The sequence below is a fragment of the Pongo abelii genome, chromosome 9 (genome assembly GCF_028885655.2).
Source record: "Pongo abelii isolate AG06213 chromosome 9, NHGRI_mPonAbe1-v2.0_pri, whole genome shotgun sequence".
NCBI classification, from domain to species: Eukaryota; Metazoa; Chordata; class Mammalia; order Primates; family Hominidae; genus Pongo; species Pongo abelii.
Genome location: NC_071994.2, coordinates 86,134,778 through 86,154,020, shown reverse-complemented (window position 1 = coordinate 86,154,020; position 19,243 = coordinate 86,134,778). Strand labels below are relative to the sequence as shown.

At 35.8% G+C, this 19,243-nt stretch overlaps 1 protein-coding gene across 21 annotated transcripts in view; it reads left to right on the top strand.

Moving 5' to 3' along the window:
- The window catches only part of DLG2 (discs large MAGUK scaffold protein 2), a 2,173,778-nt gene that overhangs the window by 1,654,002 nt on the left and 500,533 nt on the right, over positions 1–19,243 (top strand). For all 21 annotated transcript variants that reach the window (XR_008511650.1, XM_024254994.3, XM_024254993.3 and 18 more), the window contains 2 exons: positions 8,298–8,442; positions 10,748–10,886. Coding sequence is in view for 20 of the 21 variants with exons in the window: in XM_024254994.3 (XP_024110762.1) it covers positions 8,298–8,442; positions 10,748–10,886 (284 nt within the window). In the remaining variant the exon portion in view is untranslated. The remainder of the gene's footprint in view (positions 1–8,297; positions 8,443–10,747; positions 10,887–19,243) is intronic.

Here is a 19,243-nt window from a genome sequence, read left to right as displayed (position 1 = left end):
ATGCTTCATTTTATTTTTTTTTTTTTAGGTTTTCCAAATGATTTTAATGTGCAGCCGGGTTAAGAACCACCATCTTCCCTTGATCTAACCACATCCTAGCCCATTCTGCTGCTACCACTGCATCTCCTAAGGACAACTTTGGTGGTAGTGCTCATTCTATCAAGCCAGTAGAGTATAATTAGCAATTTCCTGCAATTGGCTAAAAAAAATTTAGAACAGTTCACTCTCAAAATTCTGTCCCCTGAGGTTAAAGTCACTTCTGAAACAACAGGATAAAACCTGGACAACTGTTTCCTGAACTCTCTTCTAATTTATTTCAAATGTAATAAGTTATAATACAATGTAATTGCAATGACATATTTTATTTAAGGGTTAGAACCTCCTATTGCATTCTTTTTTATTTTGCTTATACTCAGTGTAATAGCCCTCTTTATAGAATTTTCTCTGTAAGTATCATGTTGCTGTCATTTTAAAATTATCTTAATAGCACACTCCATCAGTAAAACACAAAAGGTTGCCACTAATATATTTCTCTACTCTCAATTACATATGTATCACTATGCTAATATGTTGTTTACATTTTAAAACATATGAAAATGGAAATAGAAATACAAATATCAATGTGATTAATATTAATAGAAATACAAATGTTTTCCTCTCGTACCCAGTGGATTGCCCTAGGGTTCATATCATACTGTCCATTTTGGTGACCTCTGCTAGAGAAGAAATTTCAGTAAATCAAAACGATCACTCTTGCTTGCTCTCTCTCTTTATGTGGAGTAAAAAGTTAAGAAGTGAATTAATGATTAATGAAGGAAGAATAAAATCACAATGATGGAGCTTTGACTGTGTACCTTTTAAACTAATATGATCTGGTGCTAAGATTCTGTACCAGCTTTTCATCCTTATATCATGTGCCTGGCACAGAGCGAGTATCCAATAAATGTGTATTGTTGCTTGAATGACCTTCATTCTTATTGCTTTACTCTCTGACTCAACACAAATGTAAAATAGAATGCAACACAAATGCTTCATTCTTTCTATAAAATAGGGAATTTTGATTGCTTTTCCTTTGGTGTTCTGCAATCATTTTTTTTAAAATTTAGCTTAATACCTCAAAACTTATTAAGTGCCAACTATTTATATTGCATCAGCTAGGGGAATAGAGATGAATATGATCTAATCAGTTGCCCTTGAGAAGATCGTTCTTGGAGGTGGGAAGAGGCACTGTAGGAATAAGTGTTTCACAATATAGGGAGTGATAATTTCCACATAAAGAACCCTGAGAAGCAGCAGGATCAACAAAGCATGATGTCTGATTATGGCTGTTTGATTTCTATTTGTATGCTACTTTATATCATAGAGTCTTTTCAACTTCATGGTATCATTCTTTTCTCATAAACACAAATCTACAAATAAGTATAATTCCCATTTTACTTGTAAGAAAATGAATTCTTAGTAAATATGTTAACTGACTTAAATTCATGAAACTAGGAATTAAAACCAGATCTGATCTGATTCTACATTCAGAATTACTCTCACTGTATCAAGTTGCCTTCGTTTCTAGAAACAGCAAGGTTTGATATATGACTATTATTTCTAGTAAATTTAAGTCTGTTCATTGGGCTTGAGAAATTAACTTTCTTTTTTCCCATTCCGATTTTCATTACTCATGAGATGCTGCTATGTGTGTCTCATAATGACACCACTGTACTTAGCTTCTGCTCTTTCTTAAAGTTTTTGTTCTTGCTCATTTAGAGTTAATTTTGCTCTAACTATAACATACATATTCATTTCTGAAAAGATGAAAAACAAGAAAATATTTATTATCCAAAGATAACCATTACTAACATGCCTTTTATTTATTAATAGTTATTATTTTGAATACATTTTATTATAATAGTTAATTTCAGAGTGCTATGGAGATTTTAATCCTTGGTTTATGCATATTTATTTTCATAGCATTGGCATTACTACATTGGATTGGTCTGCTTTTTAATTTATCTTACAACCTAATGATCAGCCACTTTGTTTCCTTTTTAAAAGTTAACTTTAGAGTTTTCTTACCAATGATTCTAGAGTTCCACATTTCCTTGTACTATGCCTTAGGTAACCTTAATGTCTGTAATCACCTCCCAGTTCATCCCACCATACTGATATTCCTGCAAGAACATGGAAAGGTCAGTATCTCGCCATCTCTACATTGCTCATTCCTCTTTATTATCATATTCTCATGCCCACACACCTCCCACCTTTGTATTATTACATTTATGTTTGCTTACACACATCTGAATTCCCACAAAACTTGCCATGTCTCCTTGCAAGTCTCCTGGCACCTCTTTCTTCAGCTGGTTTGCCTTCCTTTGTCTGCATCATGTTCAAATTCAGTGCTCCCTCTTCTGTTTGAGAGAATGAGTCATCTCACCTCCAGCCTCTCTTTCTTGGCCTCAGTCCTCTTTCCTATTAACAAACACACAGCCAGGCTGCACATATGTCCCCCTCTGTGTGGTGCACCCCACAGAAAGCACTTCAATCAAACTCACATGATTTTTTTCCTTGAAACCAGGCCAGTTGCTCAGTGTTCACCATTATAGGCAGATATTTGATGCAAATGAAAAAAAAAGAGTAAAAAAGACAATGACAAACAATGACAAGAGCAACTAGCCAATCAGTGTAATGTCCCTTCTCACTGCATACAATCAGCTCCAGCTGTAGGCCCTTTATCTTGAGAGTTCATAGGATAATGCACACACATAATTAACCCAAACAAACTCACTTTTGTGGAAAACATTTTGAAGACGTCAGCACAAAAGAGCACTTTTTGGTCCAAATCCGGTACTATTCTGAATTTTTAAAAAGACCACACAGAAGCTTCATCAGCAGCACCCTAATTAAACTCATCAGTTCACAGATGTTTATAAGAAAATGATCAGCGAAAATTTTCACCAAGAAATCCTGCTCACAGATGATGACAATAGTATTAGTGATAAGAGCTAACATTAAGAACTGTATTGTGCCTGTCACTTTACATAGACCAACACATTTAAATCAGTAGCCTTTTGAAGCAGTAACTGCTATCATTCCTGTTTTGCAGATGTCAAAACTAAAGCTTACAAGGTTAAACAAGTCTCCCCAAATCACACAGCTAGGAAGCACCAGGGTCTAAGCTTCAGTATGGGTGACTGAAAAGCATGTGCTTTTAATCACTACATGCTGTTGCCAATACCATAATACCACCTGTTCTGTGACTGAAATCTATGTAAATTTTTCAATATTTCAGTCACCAAATAGAAACTGAGTGAACTACCACTATTTTAAACTACTATTATTATTCTCCCCAATATCCTCTTTCCCCATTTCTCACCATTACCTTTCCCTCAACTTCTGCTTTATGGTCTAAAAATTTTCCTAGTGATCAGAAGACTCTGTTAGCAAAGTGACTCTATGAAAATGTTGTTGAAGGTAATATTTTCTGGATCATTTCACTGCCTACCTTAAAAATGGCAAAAGGTGCAATTTAATAAGCACTGACCACATTTCTCTTTCACTGATAATCTAATGAGCTGTGTACTTTCTGTACTCTGGGGAGAGAGACAATGAGCCCTTGTCAGAAACAGAGCTTTGCTGTCACTTATAATCTAATCCAGTTAGTTTCTAGCCTTTGGTTTTTATTTTTAATTATTATTGACTTCTCATTCCCCCTGTGTTATGCCACCAGATGCTGTTTCTCTTCTGTTCTCTCAGTATAGATATATCTGTGGGCCATAGTCACAGTATTAAAAGCTGCCTTAGGCAATCTTTTTTTTTTTTAGAGGAAACACCCACTTTCATATACATTTTAAACCATGGAACATCACACGTAAATATTCATTATCGGCCACGTGCGGTGGCTCACGCCTGTAATCCCAGCACTTTGGGAGCCTGAGGCGGGTGAATCACCTGAGGTCAGGAGTCTGAGACTAGCCTGGCCAACATGGTGAAACCCTGTCTCTACTAAAAATACAAAATTAGCTGGCAGTGGTGGCGCATGCCTGTAATCCCAGCTACTCGGGAGGCTGAGGCAGGAGAATTGCTTGAACCCGGGAGGCAGAGGTTGCAGTGAGCCAAGATCGCGCCATTGCACTCCAACCTAGGCAACAAGAGCAAAACTCCGTCTCAAAAAAATAAAAAGAATAAAAAATAAATCATTATCTAGGCACAAATGGTAACGGCCCTAAAATAAATGATTAATCAAATGTATAAGAAGGTTTTGAAGAGACAGTGAGATATATTAAGCTGCTTTCCATTTTACTTATTTATTTTTTGACTGGTCAGTGTATTAGGATGATGCAATATACTATTACCACTGGGTTAAGCAGGAAATATAATGATTCCTCAAGCTTTTATAATAGTTTGGAATTTATTCTACTTTTATATGTAAACTCAGAAAAAAACCCTTTTCTCCTAAAGGGAGAAAGAACAGGTGATATGAGCCCTAGCTTTTGATGAATCAACATACAAATATAATCTCATTTTCATCTTGTAAGGAGGCTTGTGATCCAACTGGTGGCTTTGACAATTGGAGGCAGTGTGACCTCTTTGTTGCAAGTTAATCTCTTTAAAAAACGGTTTTTCTCATCTGTAAAATTTGCCTGATTAATAGTATCTACCTCCTGGAGCTATTCTGATGATAAGTTATATGATTCGTGTCAAAATATATGACATAGTACTCCTAAAATATATGACATGCAAGTATTAAATAAACGTTAGTTATTATTGTTTTGTTATTTCTGTATTATTAAGGGCTGCCATTATCAACTGTGTTCTCCATACCTGAAGTTCCTCTACATTCTCCCTCTCTGCATAAGTCTATTCTTCTATCCATTCATTCCACAAACAATTGTGTATTATTAATGTGGGTTTCATGAAAGCAAGGACCTTGTCTATCTGGAAGAAGTAGTATAGCTGAGTGGTTAGCAGCATGGTTTCTGGAGCCAAACTGTCTAGCTTTGAATTCTGCCTCTGACACTTACCAGATCAATGACTTGGGGCAAGTTTCTTAACCTCTTGGAGACACACTTTTCTCATCTGTAAAATAAGGTAATTATAATAGCTACCTCATAAGTTATTGTGAAGATTTGATTGTGTTAATCTATATAAAATACTTTAAAATAGTGCCTGGCATGTAATATGGGCTATATGTGTTTACTATGATTATTGATTATCATTTTTATTATTTATCATATCTCCAATATCTGGCCCCGAGTCTGACACATAACAGGTATGCAGTAAACATTTGATGAGTGAATAAACAAATGCCAGACACTGAAATGAAAAAAGATTTAAGGGAACATCTCTTATCTAGAAGAGAAATGTGAGAGGTGCTGGAGAAGCTTATGGCTTAATGGAGAACTCACAGCCAGCATTCAAACACATCAGTCAGGTTCAGTTCTCTCCAGTTCCACAGTCCCTAACCTGGGCTACATCACCAAGGATTAACTAGCACATGGAATTTACATAGCAACATGGAGCAAAATAATAAAGATTACGAATAGTAGTGCTGCAAAGTATGGTATAGCTAAAGTGCTAATTAGATAGTATAGATAATATGTACTATAGGAATTCAGTCCAATGCTTTTGGGACATTTATTTTAATTTTACATTATACCATTGGAAAGTAATTAAACAATTATGTCATTAAAGAAATAGTAGCCAAATAAATCCAAACATATATGGTCAACTAATTTTTGACAAAGAAAATAAGAGAACATGATGAAGAAAGGCTAGTCTTTTCAATGAATGATACTGGGAAAATGAAATCGCCACATGCAAAAGAATGAAATTGGACTCTAATGCCATATACAAAAATCAGCCTAATTTGGCTAAACGACCTAAACGTAAAACCTAAAACCATAAAATTTCTAGAAAAGAACATAGGGGAAAAGCTTCCTTGACCTTGGCATTAGCAATGTTGTTTTGGATATCACGTTAAAAGCTCAGGCTACAAAAGGAAAAATAAATACGACTACATTAAACTCAAAATCTTCTGCAAAGCAAGGGAAACAATCAACAAAATGAAACAAATTGGAAAAAAAATTACAAACCATATATCTGATGATAGGTTAATAACCAAAATTTATAAAGAACGATACAACTCAATAGTGGAAAAATAATTAACAGAATTTTAAAAATGCACAAACGACATGAATAGATATTTCTCCAAAAAAGATGCAAAAAAGTCCAACAGGTATGCAAAAAGGTGCTTAATATCACTAATCATCAAGAAAATGCAAATCTAAACTGCCATGAGATATCACTTCACAACTATTATCAAATGATAATATGATGGCTATTATCAAATGATGGCTATTATCAAAAAGATGAGAATAACAAATGTCAGTGAGGATGTGGAGAAAAGGGAGCACTTGTACACTATTGACTGGGATGTAGACTGGTGTAGCCATTATGGAAAACAGTATGCAGGCTCCTAAATAAATTAAAAATAGTTTTACCATGTTACCCAGAAATCTCTGGTCTTGTTATATACCCAAAGAAGATGAAATCACCACCTTGTAAAGATATCTGCACTCCCATGTTCAATGCAGCATTATTTACAATAGCCGAGATATGGCAATGACCTTCATGTCTGTCAGTGGATAAAAGGATAAAGAAAATGTGGTATATATGCACAATGAAATATTCAGCCTTAAAAAATGGGAGATCCTGCCATTTACCACAACATGGATAGACTTGGAGGACATTATGCTAAATAAAGTAAGCCAGAACAGAAGGAACAATATTGCATGATCTCACTTATATGTGGAATCTTAACAATAAAAGTCAAATATACAGAGATAGAGGATAAAACAGTGGTTACAGGGGGAGGTGGGAAATGGGGAGATATAGGTGAAAGAATAAAAAGTAGCAGATATGTAGGATGAACAAGTCTAGAGGTCTAATGTGTAACATAAAGACTATAGTTAATAAAATTGTATTATATTAGAAATTTTGTGAAATAAGTAGATTTTAGCTGCTCTTGTCACACAAAATTGTAACTGTAATGATGGATATGTTAATTTACTTCACTATAGTGACCATTTTATTATCTATATTTGTGACATAACATCATGCTGTGAACCTGAAATATACACAATAAAATTTATTTTTTTAAATAGTAGCCAGATACGGATAACCTAGGTATTTGAAATACTTCCTGAATTAATGTTTATTCTAATGTCCTCAAAGTTTAAGTCTTTTTAGAGAGATTGTCTTAAAATCATTTCAGATAAGTGGTGCAGAGACCCACTATAATGCCACTGCCATGAAGTCAGTGTATCATTTGTATCACAGTCTTTTCTATGCAATAAAGAAAGAGGCATTTCTGTTAACGCAATGACAATAGGGTATCCTTGAACTTGCTCACCTGAAAAGACATGTGTTCCGAATAGACTCATATTAAACGACATTTTGATGAGAACCATTTTAAAGTGAAAAAATCAAGGTTTGGTGAAGCTATAAAGAAATGAGGGCTCTCATATTGTGCTGGTATGAGAGCAAACCGGTTCATCTTTCCAGAGAGAAACAGGCACTTTCACACTAGGTATCAAAAGCCCTGATAATGTTCACATAGTTTGGTCCAGTAGTTTCACTTGTATGGGTAAATCTATATCAAAGAAATATTATCAGAGTTGTGCACAAATATAGAAAAAGGATTATTGCAACATTATTTATAGTCGTAAAAAGTTAGAAGCAAACAAAACGTGCACTAGTAAGAAACTGGTTAGATCATTATACTGCAGTCATGCAACATAAGGCTCTGCAGAAAACAAAATTCATGTTGTTAAACTACATTGCTGCTACAAACAACTAGTCACTCTAGGTTTAAAAAGCAGGTTCCAAAACAATGTGTATAATAAAGTCAAAATTGTTTAAGGAAATATATCTAAGTATGGAGATTATGAATGATTTTTATTTTCTTATTTTTAAGTTTTCTTCCACAAATATGGTTACTTTTGTATCATAGAAACTATAGCATAACAAAAAAGGCATTTGACTCCTTATTTTCCTTTCCACAAATACTATTCTGAATTCCATTACAGTATATCACTTCCTCATTTAAAAAAAGGCAGAAGCAACCTTATTTTATAGAATCAATGATTGTACTTATCTGCTTTGACTAATGCAGTTAATTCATCTGTTCTGTCAAGGATACTGGACAGTAATTATCACAATTTATAATTCCAGGAATCTTCTTGCCTGAATATTTTTCTTCTGCTCCATAGATTTAACTCTAATATTGATCTTTTTCACCCTTTCAGGTAAACAACTACAGTTTAGAAGAAGTAACACATGAAGAGGCAGTAGCAATATTAAAGAACACATCAGAGGTAGTTTATTTAAAAGTTGGCAAACCCACTACCATTTATATGACTGATCCTTATGGTCCACCTGATATTACTCACTGTAAGTACCATTGTCATCTTCAAATAGCATGCCAGACTTGCAGAACTGGAATTCTATAAAACTATTGACAAAGCATTCTACTTGTACCTTCCCTCTTGGTTAACTTCTGGAAATACTTCAGAGGGAGTATCCTAAACTCCACTACTATGTTGCCTTGCAGGCCCTTACGTACTGTTTGAAGATGAGATATCCTAATGAGTTGGCATGCCCACCATTATGGAAAGGCTTAATGTTGAGGGCAGCGTAATTAAAGTAGTGTATGGGCAATATATGTTGAAAGGCTATTTCTCAAGCTCCTAAAGGATGATCACTCTCATGCCATCATATTATTTCTTCCAACTTCAGATCTCTGTAGTAGTAGATTAGAAAAGAGAGACTGGCAAATAGACCAGAGGTAGCTCTATGATTCTTCCTGTAAAAGGGGATCTTGCAATTGAATGGTGAAATTATGATCCTCAATCACCATCACATAGCTTTTACTTTACTTGAATTTGTTATGTTGGCAAGAAAGCTGGAGAAAATTATCAGTCACTATGGCAATAGAGGTGAGCTGGAAGTGGGACTTCTGCGGCAACAACTAACAACTAATGAGACACTATGCTGGCGTCCTCAAAAAGTCCACTGTTGCATAAGCATCATATGTTCTCCTCTTCTTAATAGATCAACATGAATCTTAACTAAGTTTCTGTCTTTGAAGACTAGATTTAGAAGCAATTTACTTTGTTATGTAAATGTAAGGGATAGTTGTGTCAACAGTAGTAAGCTTGCTCATTCTGAAATGTTGAGAGTCCGTTTGTGAGATGGGAAACTTGGAACATCTTCAAAACTGGCCATTAATTAGTACTATGGTCTCAAGAAAACTGTTCAAGTTCTCTCAGACTTACATGTTTCTCTTGAGAGAAATGTGTTGAATAATTTTATTTCCTGCCCATTGCATTAGCTATTGCTTTTCTTAATGATGATTCTGAAACAACTTACCTCCAAAATATGTATGTTTTCAAGCTGGCAGTAAATTGAGATCAGACTTACCTTAGAATAGGAAAGAGTTTTAACTTTCAGAGTTTTTCAAACTGGAAGAATGTAGCAAAATCAGCCCTGATAGTCTGTGAGCCACTTCATGCAGGGCATATAAGGTCAATGTCAAAGAGAGAAAAGGGAGAAAACCAATCTAATAAACCTAAGAAATATGTATTGAGTAATTTCAGTATGTACAAGGCACATTGTAAGGTAATATGTGGGATGCAGAGGAGATAGAATCATGGCCTTCAAAGAGCTTTGTTGGGAGGAAGGCTAACTCAGATATATAAATAGAAGCAATATTTGGCAGAATAAGAGGTATGTATATGCCATGGGAGAGGTAAATATAAATGTTATTTGGGAACTCAAAGAAAAGAGATATATCATCTGTCTTTGGAACATCAGAAAAATATGCATAGGATGGCATTTCAGTTGCATCTTCAGAATGAGATTTCAACATCTGAGATGGGTTAGGTAGGAGATGCAAATTATAGGCAGATGGTACAGTGGAACAAAGGTACAGATGTCAGGAAGCACAGGCTATGTTTGAGGATGATAGGATATGTGTTGGGCGATATTAAAATTGATCGATCTTGCAAGAATGGCAAAGAGGAGAGTTTATACTATATTAAATACATAACGACAATGGAGAACATTTAAGTAAGAGAATAGTGTGGTCAATCTGAATTTCAGGAGGTTTTACCTCATCTCAACGTATAAAATGGATTTGAGGAGAGAGAAAGGAGCAAGAGACCCAGTTAGGAGGTGTTTTCAGTCACCTAAAAGGGAGATACATTAGGAAGGAGGAATGAAAAAGAAAGGCCGGAGTTCTTGGCCTTTGTGGGATGGGAATAGAGTATATTTTGGGAGAAAGTCTCATAGGAGAACCTGATCCTTAGGAGGCTTTTGCTCTCAATGATTGGATATTAATAATGTGAAAACAATGTGAGCTCTGAAATTAGAAAGCTAACATTTTATTTCAATAGAAAATTAATCATTGTTCTGAAAATATGTGTGCTGGATCTCTTCTCCAGTTCTTCTCTTCACCAAATTAGACTAACTGGCATTACAGACTTAACTATTATTAAGTCTTTCCTATCCTAAAGGTCACCATGTGCTTGTATATATTAAATGCAAATAAACTGCAACTCCCCCCTCTTGGAGGACAAGAAAATCCTTGGCATGCAGCAAAGCCTTTCTGTTTTTAATGCATTTTTCTGAAGTATAGCATGACACGTTGAATCACCCACATAACAGGTTTCTTTTCTCTTTTTCCCCCACCTCTTAGCTTATTCTCCACCAATGGAAAACCATCTACTCTCTGGCAACAATGGCACTTTAGAATATAAAACCTCCCTGCCACCCATCTCTCCAGGAAGGTACTCACCAATTCCAAAGCACATGCTTGTTGACGACGACTACACCAGGTCAGATATGCCTCTTATTACCAGAAAGAAATCACATCTGCCTAACATGTCAGGTGTTGTTTTGGATGCTAACTAAAGCTTCTGAGTCCCATTCAACCTTATTGTAGTTTTGCCTCAAGTGCATTGCAACTGTGTCATTGTCCTCTGATAGGCAGCAAAATCACAAAATATTAGTGAATAAATATTAAGATACACTTATACATCACTTTGCCGTTTATTAAGACTTTCTGTATCTGATCTCATTTAAGCTTTACAGCCATACTGTAAGAGAAGTATTAATATTTGAGAAGAGAAGATAGTGCTGAGATTCAAAAGGAAGGAAGTAGCATGCCAATATTATATATTTGGTTAGTGGAATTCAGTGGGTAAATGAATAATAAAGAAATGTAAATGTAAAAACTTTTTGTCTTTAACTGGTCATGACATTTGGCAAAGGAATACAAAGGTGATCAAAGAACAAAAATTTCCCCCAAACTCCCTCCAGAGTGACCTGTCCCGGGGTACCCAAGGTGACGACCTGGCATAAACCTTTCATACCTTCTCCATGTTCTTACTAACATATACAAATGTATTTTCAGATATACGTGGGGCCTGCCATTATTTTTACAAAATATGTTTATATTTTACACATTGTTCCACAACTTTTCTCCATGAACAGTACTTTTATCAAAAATGAGATTACATGTACATATGTGTGCTTAATTTCGTTATGTGTTTGTGTGTAAAGAATGATAGATGGGTTGTTTTGGTTTTATACCCTGCCTGTCTAACTGAAGTCATTTGTCAGCCTTTCAAAAAGTAGAGACTTTCTGCCAGTTAGCTTTCTTCACTGGTGAATGTGCATGCTTTGATCTTTCCGTTCTTTGGTATATCTTTTTAAATGATTAAGCATTTTCCATTTATTTTGCAATATCAGGTTTGCTGAAGTAGCTCTTTATATCTTTAGCCAAAGAATGGAATGTTTGGATGCTGAAAATGTGCATCCATGGTGTAAATCAAATACAAGCTTCTTCGTATGCTGAAATGTCTGATCTCTATGCTCTTAATTAAAATGAGGGCTACAGCAAAGATAATCCTCATGGCTCTCTAACGAATTCTGTAAATACAGGCACCTTTATCCACCAGAGTGATGATCTCTTTGCTCTCATCCTATTACTAATATTTGATATGATTTTAATTTAGAAATGTCACTTTATGTTACTAGGCCCCACAGTGAATTAACATTTATTCAAGTCCCTTCATAATCCAGACCCTCTGCTAGCTGTTTTTATACACTAGAGGATTAAATTGTGTGTTTAATCCTCTGAAAAACACACAGAAAAAAGGCTTTCATCTCCGTTTTAGAGATGTAGAAATTGAAGTTCTAAGAGGTTATGAAACTTGCTTATGGTCACATAGCTTTTATTAATAAGTAGAAAAACTGAGTGCCTTAACAGCTTTAAAATCCCAGCTAAGAGAAAACGTTTTAATTTTCTAATATTAAAAAATGAAAACCAAGTCATATAAAACTATGTTCATCATAGAAATATGTGGCTAGAAAGGGACCTCAGAGTTTTGATGAGCTCTAAAAACAGCTAGACCATAGTTGAAAGCTACCTCTACCACTGACTGTGTGACCCTGGACAAGTCATTTAACCTCTGCAAGCTTCAGTTTTCTCACCTGTACAAGGGAATAGAAAGTGAGTCTATCTCAATAGGTTGTTGTAATGATTAAGTGAGCTAATGAATGCAAAGAACTTAGAAAGGTGCCTGGCACATTATAAGTACTCAACGAATGTTATCTATTTACAGTAACTATATTTACTATTATCTTAATCCACTTCAGATGTCACATGAAATATTTTTACAGTACACATGAGATATGCCTCAGTATCTTAGATCCTGCCCCTGACTCTTCTCCTGTTCCCCTAGAGGACAGTCTCACTAGTATTTCCCTACAAAATCAGAATGGTTGGTGCCTGGAAAACTGTTAAAGTAAATTATATTAGTTCACACACATAAACCTACACATACACACCCTTCCACCACTCTCTTACCATTGTTGGTGTTCTCTAATAGGTGCTTTACACTGTAGGCATTACCATGGGTCTCAGAGGTATTTGCTCAGAGGCAGACTCACTTTCTCATTCATAAATATTAATTGAATACTTCCTATAAGACACTTGGTGCTACACTAGAGATGAACAATTGAATAAGAAAAAGCATCTAAGAACTATCCAATTGGGGCAAAAAAAAAATGTGTAAATCAATGGATTCCCCAATGCCTGTTCCCTAATTTATGCAGACCCCCCTCCATGAAGTTTTCCACAAAGCCTAATTTATTAATTTTTTTTCAAAATCTTGAGATTATATATTTTGTAATCAAAATGCCCTTTCTTTTGTAAAAGAATTATGGCAATTATTTATTATGTTTTTACTTAGAAAAGAAAAATTGGCAACTTTTTGTTAGTCTTCATTTTTTAAATGTTAAATATCTGTAAAATTCAAAAGTCTGAGAATTACTAACAGAAGCAAGCAAGCAAAACTAGGGTCAGTTCTCTAAAGTGCCCTTATGTAGCACTAGCAGAGTTCCCTAACACCACAAGAGACACTTAGGAAATATTGCTAAATGAATATGAGTTTTACATGAATGCCGTAGGAATAACCTATGGCATCAAAGAAAGTTTTTGGCACATGTATACATATGTAACTTACCTGCACATTGCGCACATGTACCATAAAACCTAAAGTATAATAATAATAATAATAATAATAATAAAAGAAAAAAAAAAAAAAAAAAAAAAGAAAGTTTTAAAGAGGATATAACTCTAATTAGCACTCGAAAACTGTGTAGGCATTGGTCAGAGAGTCAAGAGATGAGGAAGGGCATTTGTGGTAGTGGGATAGATTGTGCAGACTCACAGAAGAATGTGAAATAGAATAAAATGAAAGCAAGAATTAGAGCTTGAAATATAAGACTCACAAAGGAAAATGGTACCTACCTTTGCATCGTCTTTATATTCCTGTTCCTTCTCTTCTATGCAACCTAGCTGTAAGATTAACAATACATAGAGTAATAAAAACAAAAGGATCATTACTATTCACCATTAACAATAAGTGCTGTAATATATATTATTGCTCCTATATTATTTATATGATATTCTTATTCTTGATTTTTACAGATTAAAAAATTCTCAGAGAGGTTAGGTAATTGCCTCATAAGCATACAGCAATCAAATAGAATCAAAATTTGAATTCAGGTCTGTCTGTTTTCAAAGGCCCCATCCCTGCATCCCTGGTTGGTAGTGCTCGTCCTACCACTTACTACCTAGATAACTCTGAACAAGTCAGTTCATCTCTATGAGTCTTGATTTTCTCATCCGTAGATTCGCTATAAAGAATCTTCTAATTTCCTCATGGAATTGTGAAGTTTTAATACGTTAACATATACGAATGTTGTCATTTTTAGAAGGCTCTATAAATTATTATTCTAAGTTCATTTAGCTGCTTATGTTTGAGACCTACTTTGTATTTTCCTAAAATAGTAAATCAAGAAAATAATGGAACTAATAATGGAACTAATAATGGAACTAATAATGGTTCTAATAATGGAACATGGGCCATTAGAATAATGGTTCTAATAATGGAACTTGGGCCAGTAGGGAGACATGTCTATGAAATGGGAACTTTCCCATAACCTATAAAATCACATCAAATTGGAAAACTTTTGTTCCATGTATTCATATCTTAATCTATTGTAATAAATGTTTGTCTATTTTCCTGATTTATAGTCACATTTGTTATGGATGTACAGGAAGAATTTTAAAGCAATTTTGATTCAAATAATTCTACAATAACCTAGGTAGATTTTTAAATCTATTTCTATTAAAGAAATGTACACCTGTACAAACTGGAAAGTTTTATTTTTCCATGAATTTAGAAGAAAAGGAACAAATAAAAAAAGTTTTGGATACAATCTCTTAGAAGCATGCTCGCTGAGTCCCTATAAATCAGCATTCATTGTGATGTAGATATCTGGTTTTCAATTTTTGGAAAACAAAGCTATTACAACAATACTGAGATTGTTTTTGTCTCAGGCATTATAGACTGTCAGAATAGAAAGGGCCATAAACAAATATAAAGTCTAATCTCCCTTTTCTGGATGGACCAGAGACACAGGGCCCAGAGTGATTTGTTGGCTTTCCCTGGTCCAGTATTTGTAAGTAGTACAATCAGATTTAGAGCCCATGTAAATGTGCATTATTTTTTTGGCTGGAGTAAGAAAGTAGCAATTATGAAAAACTATCTTCAATCAAGAATTACCTGGTAACAGTGTCTATTTTGTACATTACCTGTAACTATGAGTTCTATCTTTACTGGGCCAAGTTTTCCCTAGTTACTCAGAAGAGAGGCAAACCACACATCATCACTATCTGGCTGAAAATACTTACGATATGCAAACAGTACTAAAATGAAACAAAAAAATTGGTAATGCAAAGTAAAACGTTTGACCCTGTCACTTACTGAACAGACATAATCTCATCAGTCTGGAGTCCACGTCTACTCTATTGTCTCCGAATTATAGAACACTAGCTTACTAGCCATGTCATCTAATATATATTCAAGTTGCCTTTTCTCCTTTATTCAGTTATTTGCTCATTCAGTGAATATTCAGCTTCTACCCATGTCAGGCATAGTTATTAGCAACAAAGTCACAATGGTGAACAAACTGGTCAAGGTGCTTGCCCTCATGGAATTTACATTTTAGTATATTGAATAAGAGATGTATAAATAAATGCATTAAGTTCAGTTAGCACTAAGTGCTATAAAGAAAGTAAAACAGGCTAATGTGATGAGCAGTGATTGGGGAAGAGAACAATATGAAGTAGGATAACCAGGGAGTGCCTCTCTCAGGAGATAGCATATGGACTGAGACCTGAATAAAAAGTAGAAAGTGGTGATTAAGGATCAGAGAAATAGCATTCCAAGAAGAGAGAATAGCAAAGCCAAAGTCACTGAGGCAGGAATAAGTTTAGTGTGTTCCAGCAACATAAAGAAGTCCAGTTTAGCTAGAAAGAGATGAGGTAATGGGAGCAGGCAGAAAATTAGGTTAGATAAGGAAGCCAGAAGCAGAAGATGTAGGACTTCACAGGTAATGAGAAAGTGTAGGTCAAATTTTAAGTGCATTGAGAATTCATTGAAGAGTACTAATCAGGAAAACTGATCTGATTTATGTTTGTTTTTAAAAAAAAAAAAAAAAAAAGTTCTGACTGCTGTGTGGAGTAGAGAGACCACTGAAAAAAAAGAGGGAAAAGATTATGACACCTGGGACTGAAGTGAGGGGTAGCAATGGAAGAGAAGAGGAATAGAGAAATCCGAGCTATATCTCAGAGCAAGGTTTAATAGCCCATGTTCCACGTGAAGGGCAGACCTGACTTAGTCAGACTGTTTTGACTACTGACCATTTTTATAGTTTTTATTACCTATGGAGTAGTCTTTCAGGAACAGCATAAGTATTTGCCACTGTTATTTGTTTCTTTTTGTTTTGTTTTTCTTATCTCTTATTGTTTAACTTTCTGGATTAGAACTGGTTAGAAGCCAGACCACTGTTTGTCAAATGTTTTTATTCACATGCCCTTAACTTAGAAAATAAACTTGTTCTCCTTAGGCTCTGAGGTAGAACATGAAGATTTCTGCCCAAGCATAAAAACACATAAAATCTTGTATATTTTATCACAAAAGCTTGCAGAATATTGTTTGCTTTAAAGTAAAAATATTCTTATTACAAACTACATTATGTTTCTTCCGAGTCTTAAAATGAAATCGACACACCAGAAAGGTTTTCTGAAGATATTCGTAATCCCTGGCAAATACCACAAACCCCAAGGCACACTTAAGTACCCAAGTTTGAGAAATACTGAGCTAAGTTACACAAACTTGCCAATTATTAATTGTGTTTTATATAAACTGTCCCTTAATAATGGCTCAAGTTTTATGGTACCCATTAGGAATAAGCTCTCGAAGGATCAGACAACACCTCATCAGAGTACAGTACAAGCATGTTCTAGCCTCTCTTCTTTTTAGTTTACATTTAATGACTTAAAACCATTCCTGAATGAACTAGAAGTTTCTTCTTATACAGGAAAGAAATCTTTTCTTATATGCTTTTGATGCAGGATTTATCTTGGTCCCTTCACTGGACTCGAGGTAGGGGCACCCTGTCTACTTGGCCCACCGTGCTCAACCCCTTGTGGGAGGGAGCATGTGAGTGAGTGAGGGTGGGATCCAGCTGGTTGCTTCAGGCGCCGGCACAGGAGCAAGCTCCGTGTGGGGCCCATGGCCAGACCAGGCATGTCTCCTGGAGGGGAGCATGGTGGCATCCAGGTGAGGGTGCCAATAATCCCAAAGCCCCAGAGAGGGTGTCACAGTACTCTTTCAATTCTGCCATTTGCAGACAGCAGTATGTTAGCGGCTCAGTTGGCCCCCTGCCTCATGGTGTGTGTCGGCTGCCCTCCTATGGTGATGGCAAGGTCTGGTGTGACAGCCTTTCTGGGTACCTGCACTCAGTGGTCCCAAGCTCTTGTCCAGCATCCATGAAGAATGAGGTCACACAGATGATAGTGAAGGTGGAGAAGCTGACTGAGCGATGAAAACGTCTCTCAGCAGGGAGGGGAGCTAGAGAGGGGACAGGAAGAACAGGTCTTCTTCCCTGAAGTCAGTCTGTAGTCAGGGTTCTCTGGAGGAACAGAAGTAACAGGATGGATGCATAAGAGGAGATGTATACATAAGGGGAGTTTATTAAGGAGTATTGACTCACATGATCACAATGTGAGATCCCACAATAGGCCATCTGCAAGCTGAGAGGCAAGGAAGCCAGTCCAAATCCCAAAATCTCAAAAGTAGGGAAGCCAACAGTGCAGCCTTTAGTCTGTGGTCAAAGGTCCAAGAGTCCCAAAGCTGAAGAACTTGGAGTCTATTGTTTGAGGGCAGAAAGCACCCAGCACAGGAGAAAGATGTAGGCTGGAAGACTAAGCCAGTCTAGTCTTTCCATGTTCCTCTGCCTGCTTTTATCCTAGCTGCACTGGCAGCTGATTAGATGGTGTCCACTCCAATTGAGGGAGGGTCTGCATCTCCCAGTTCACTAACTATTGACTGAGTCTGGGGTCTTTATATGCATAGGATGAGGGCAGGACAGGCCATAGGTAGTTTTGGAAAAGGCAACATTTGATTGGTAAAAAGGCATTATCTAGAAAGAACCAATCAGGGGAGAGTAGGTGAACAGGAATAGAAGTTATCACTTTGAGCCGTGGGTTTCAGGCTGTTATTTTTGCTTGAAGGTGGGGTTTCACTGGCTACCCACCCCTATCTACCTAGGCATTTGGCTGCCTCCTGTCACTGTCACTTTTAGTCAAGTATGGTGGAAAACAGCTAGAGTACCCTAAGCAGGCAACTGCCCCTGCTTTAGAATTATAGTAGAATAACAGAGTGATTAGGTGTGTGGGTCCTGGAGCTACCCTGCTTAGGTTTGAATCACACCATTTCCTAGCTGTGTGACCTTGAGTCAGTTATGTAACTCCCCTTTGCCTCTGTGTTGTCATTTATAAAAGGGGCAAAATAATACTTTCTACATCATAGGTTTGTTGTGACAATAAACTGAGTTAGTACATGTAACATGCTTGGCAAAAATAAGTACCTGATAATTGTTAGCTGTTATTAATACTATTGAAAAAACAAGGATTTTAAGATGAACTGTGATACAAATAAAACCACTTTTTGGTAAATATCCTCGAATTATTTATGGAACTGTAGCCAACAATATTATTCAGCTGCTCAAACATGTTGTAATCTACGTATATAGATTTTTCAACTTATTTATCTTGTAGAACACATTTAGAATATTTTATTACAGAGAGTCATATAGTCTGACTGCTTTATTGAGAATCTTAATTTTTGTGACTACAGTGAATATCTAATACCAGCTACAATGAAAATGTAATACAGAATTCAGTGGAACCAAATATGGTATAAACTAGTCTATCAGTTTCCCCTCTGGCTAAAATACGACTTTTTGATGGAAAATTTGTTGATTTTGCCCTTTTAAAAAATTCTTAATGACTCTCAATAGCTAACTCTAGGTAGCTTTTCCCTTAAAAAGTTCTGCAAAACATGACATCAGACTCCTTACAGACTTTACAAAGTGCATTACAAAACTTAACCAAATTAAAGATTCATGAGCAAATATCTCTGAGATTTTGTTTTGCTCTGTGTTGCGTTTCTGATTTCTCCAACATAGAGACTGGTACTATAATATATGTTTTGAAGCAAAGTATAGAAATGAAAGGGGAGAGTGAGACAAAACTAGTGAGACAGATAGATCA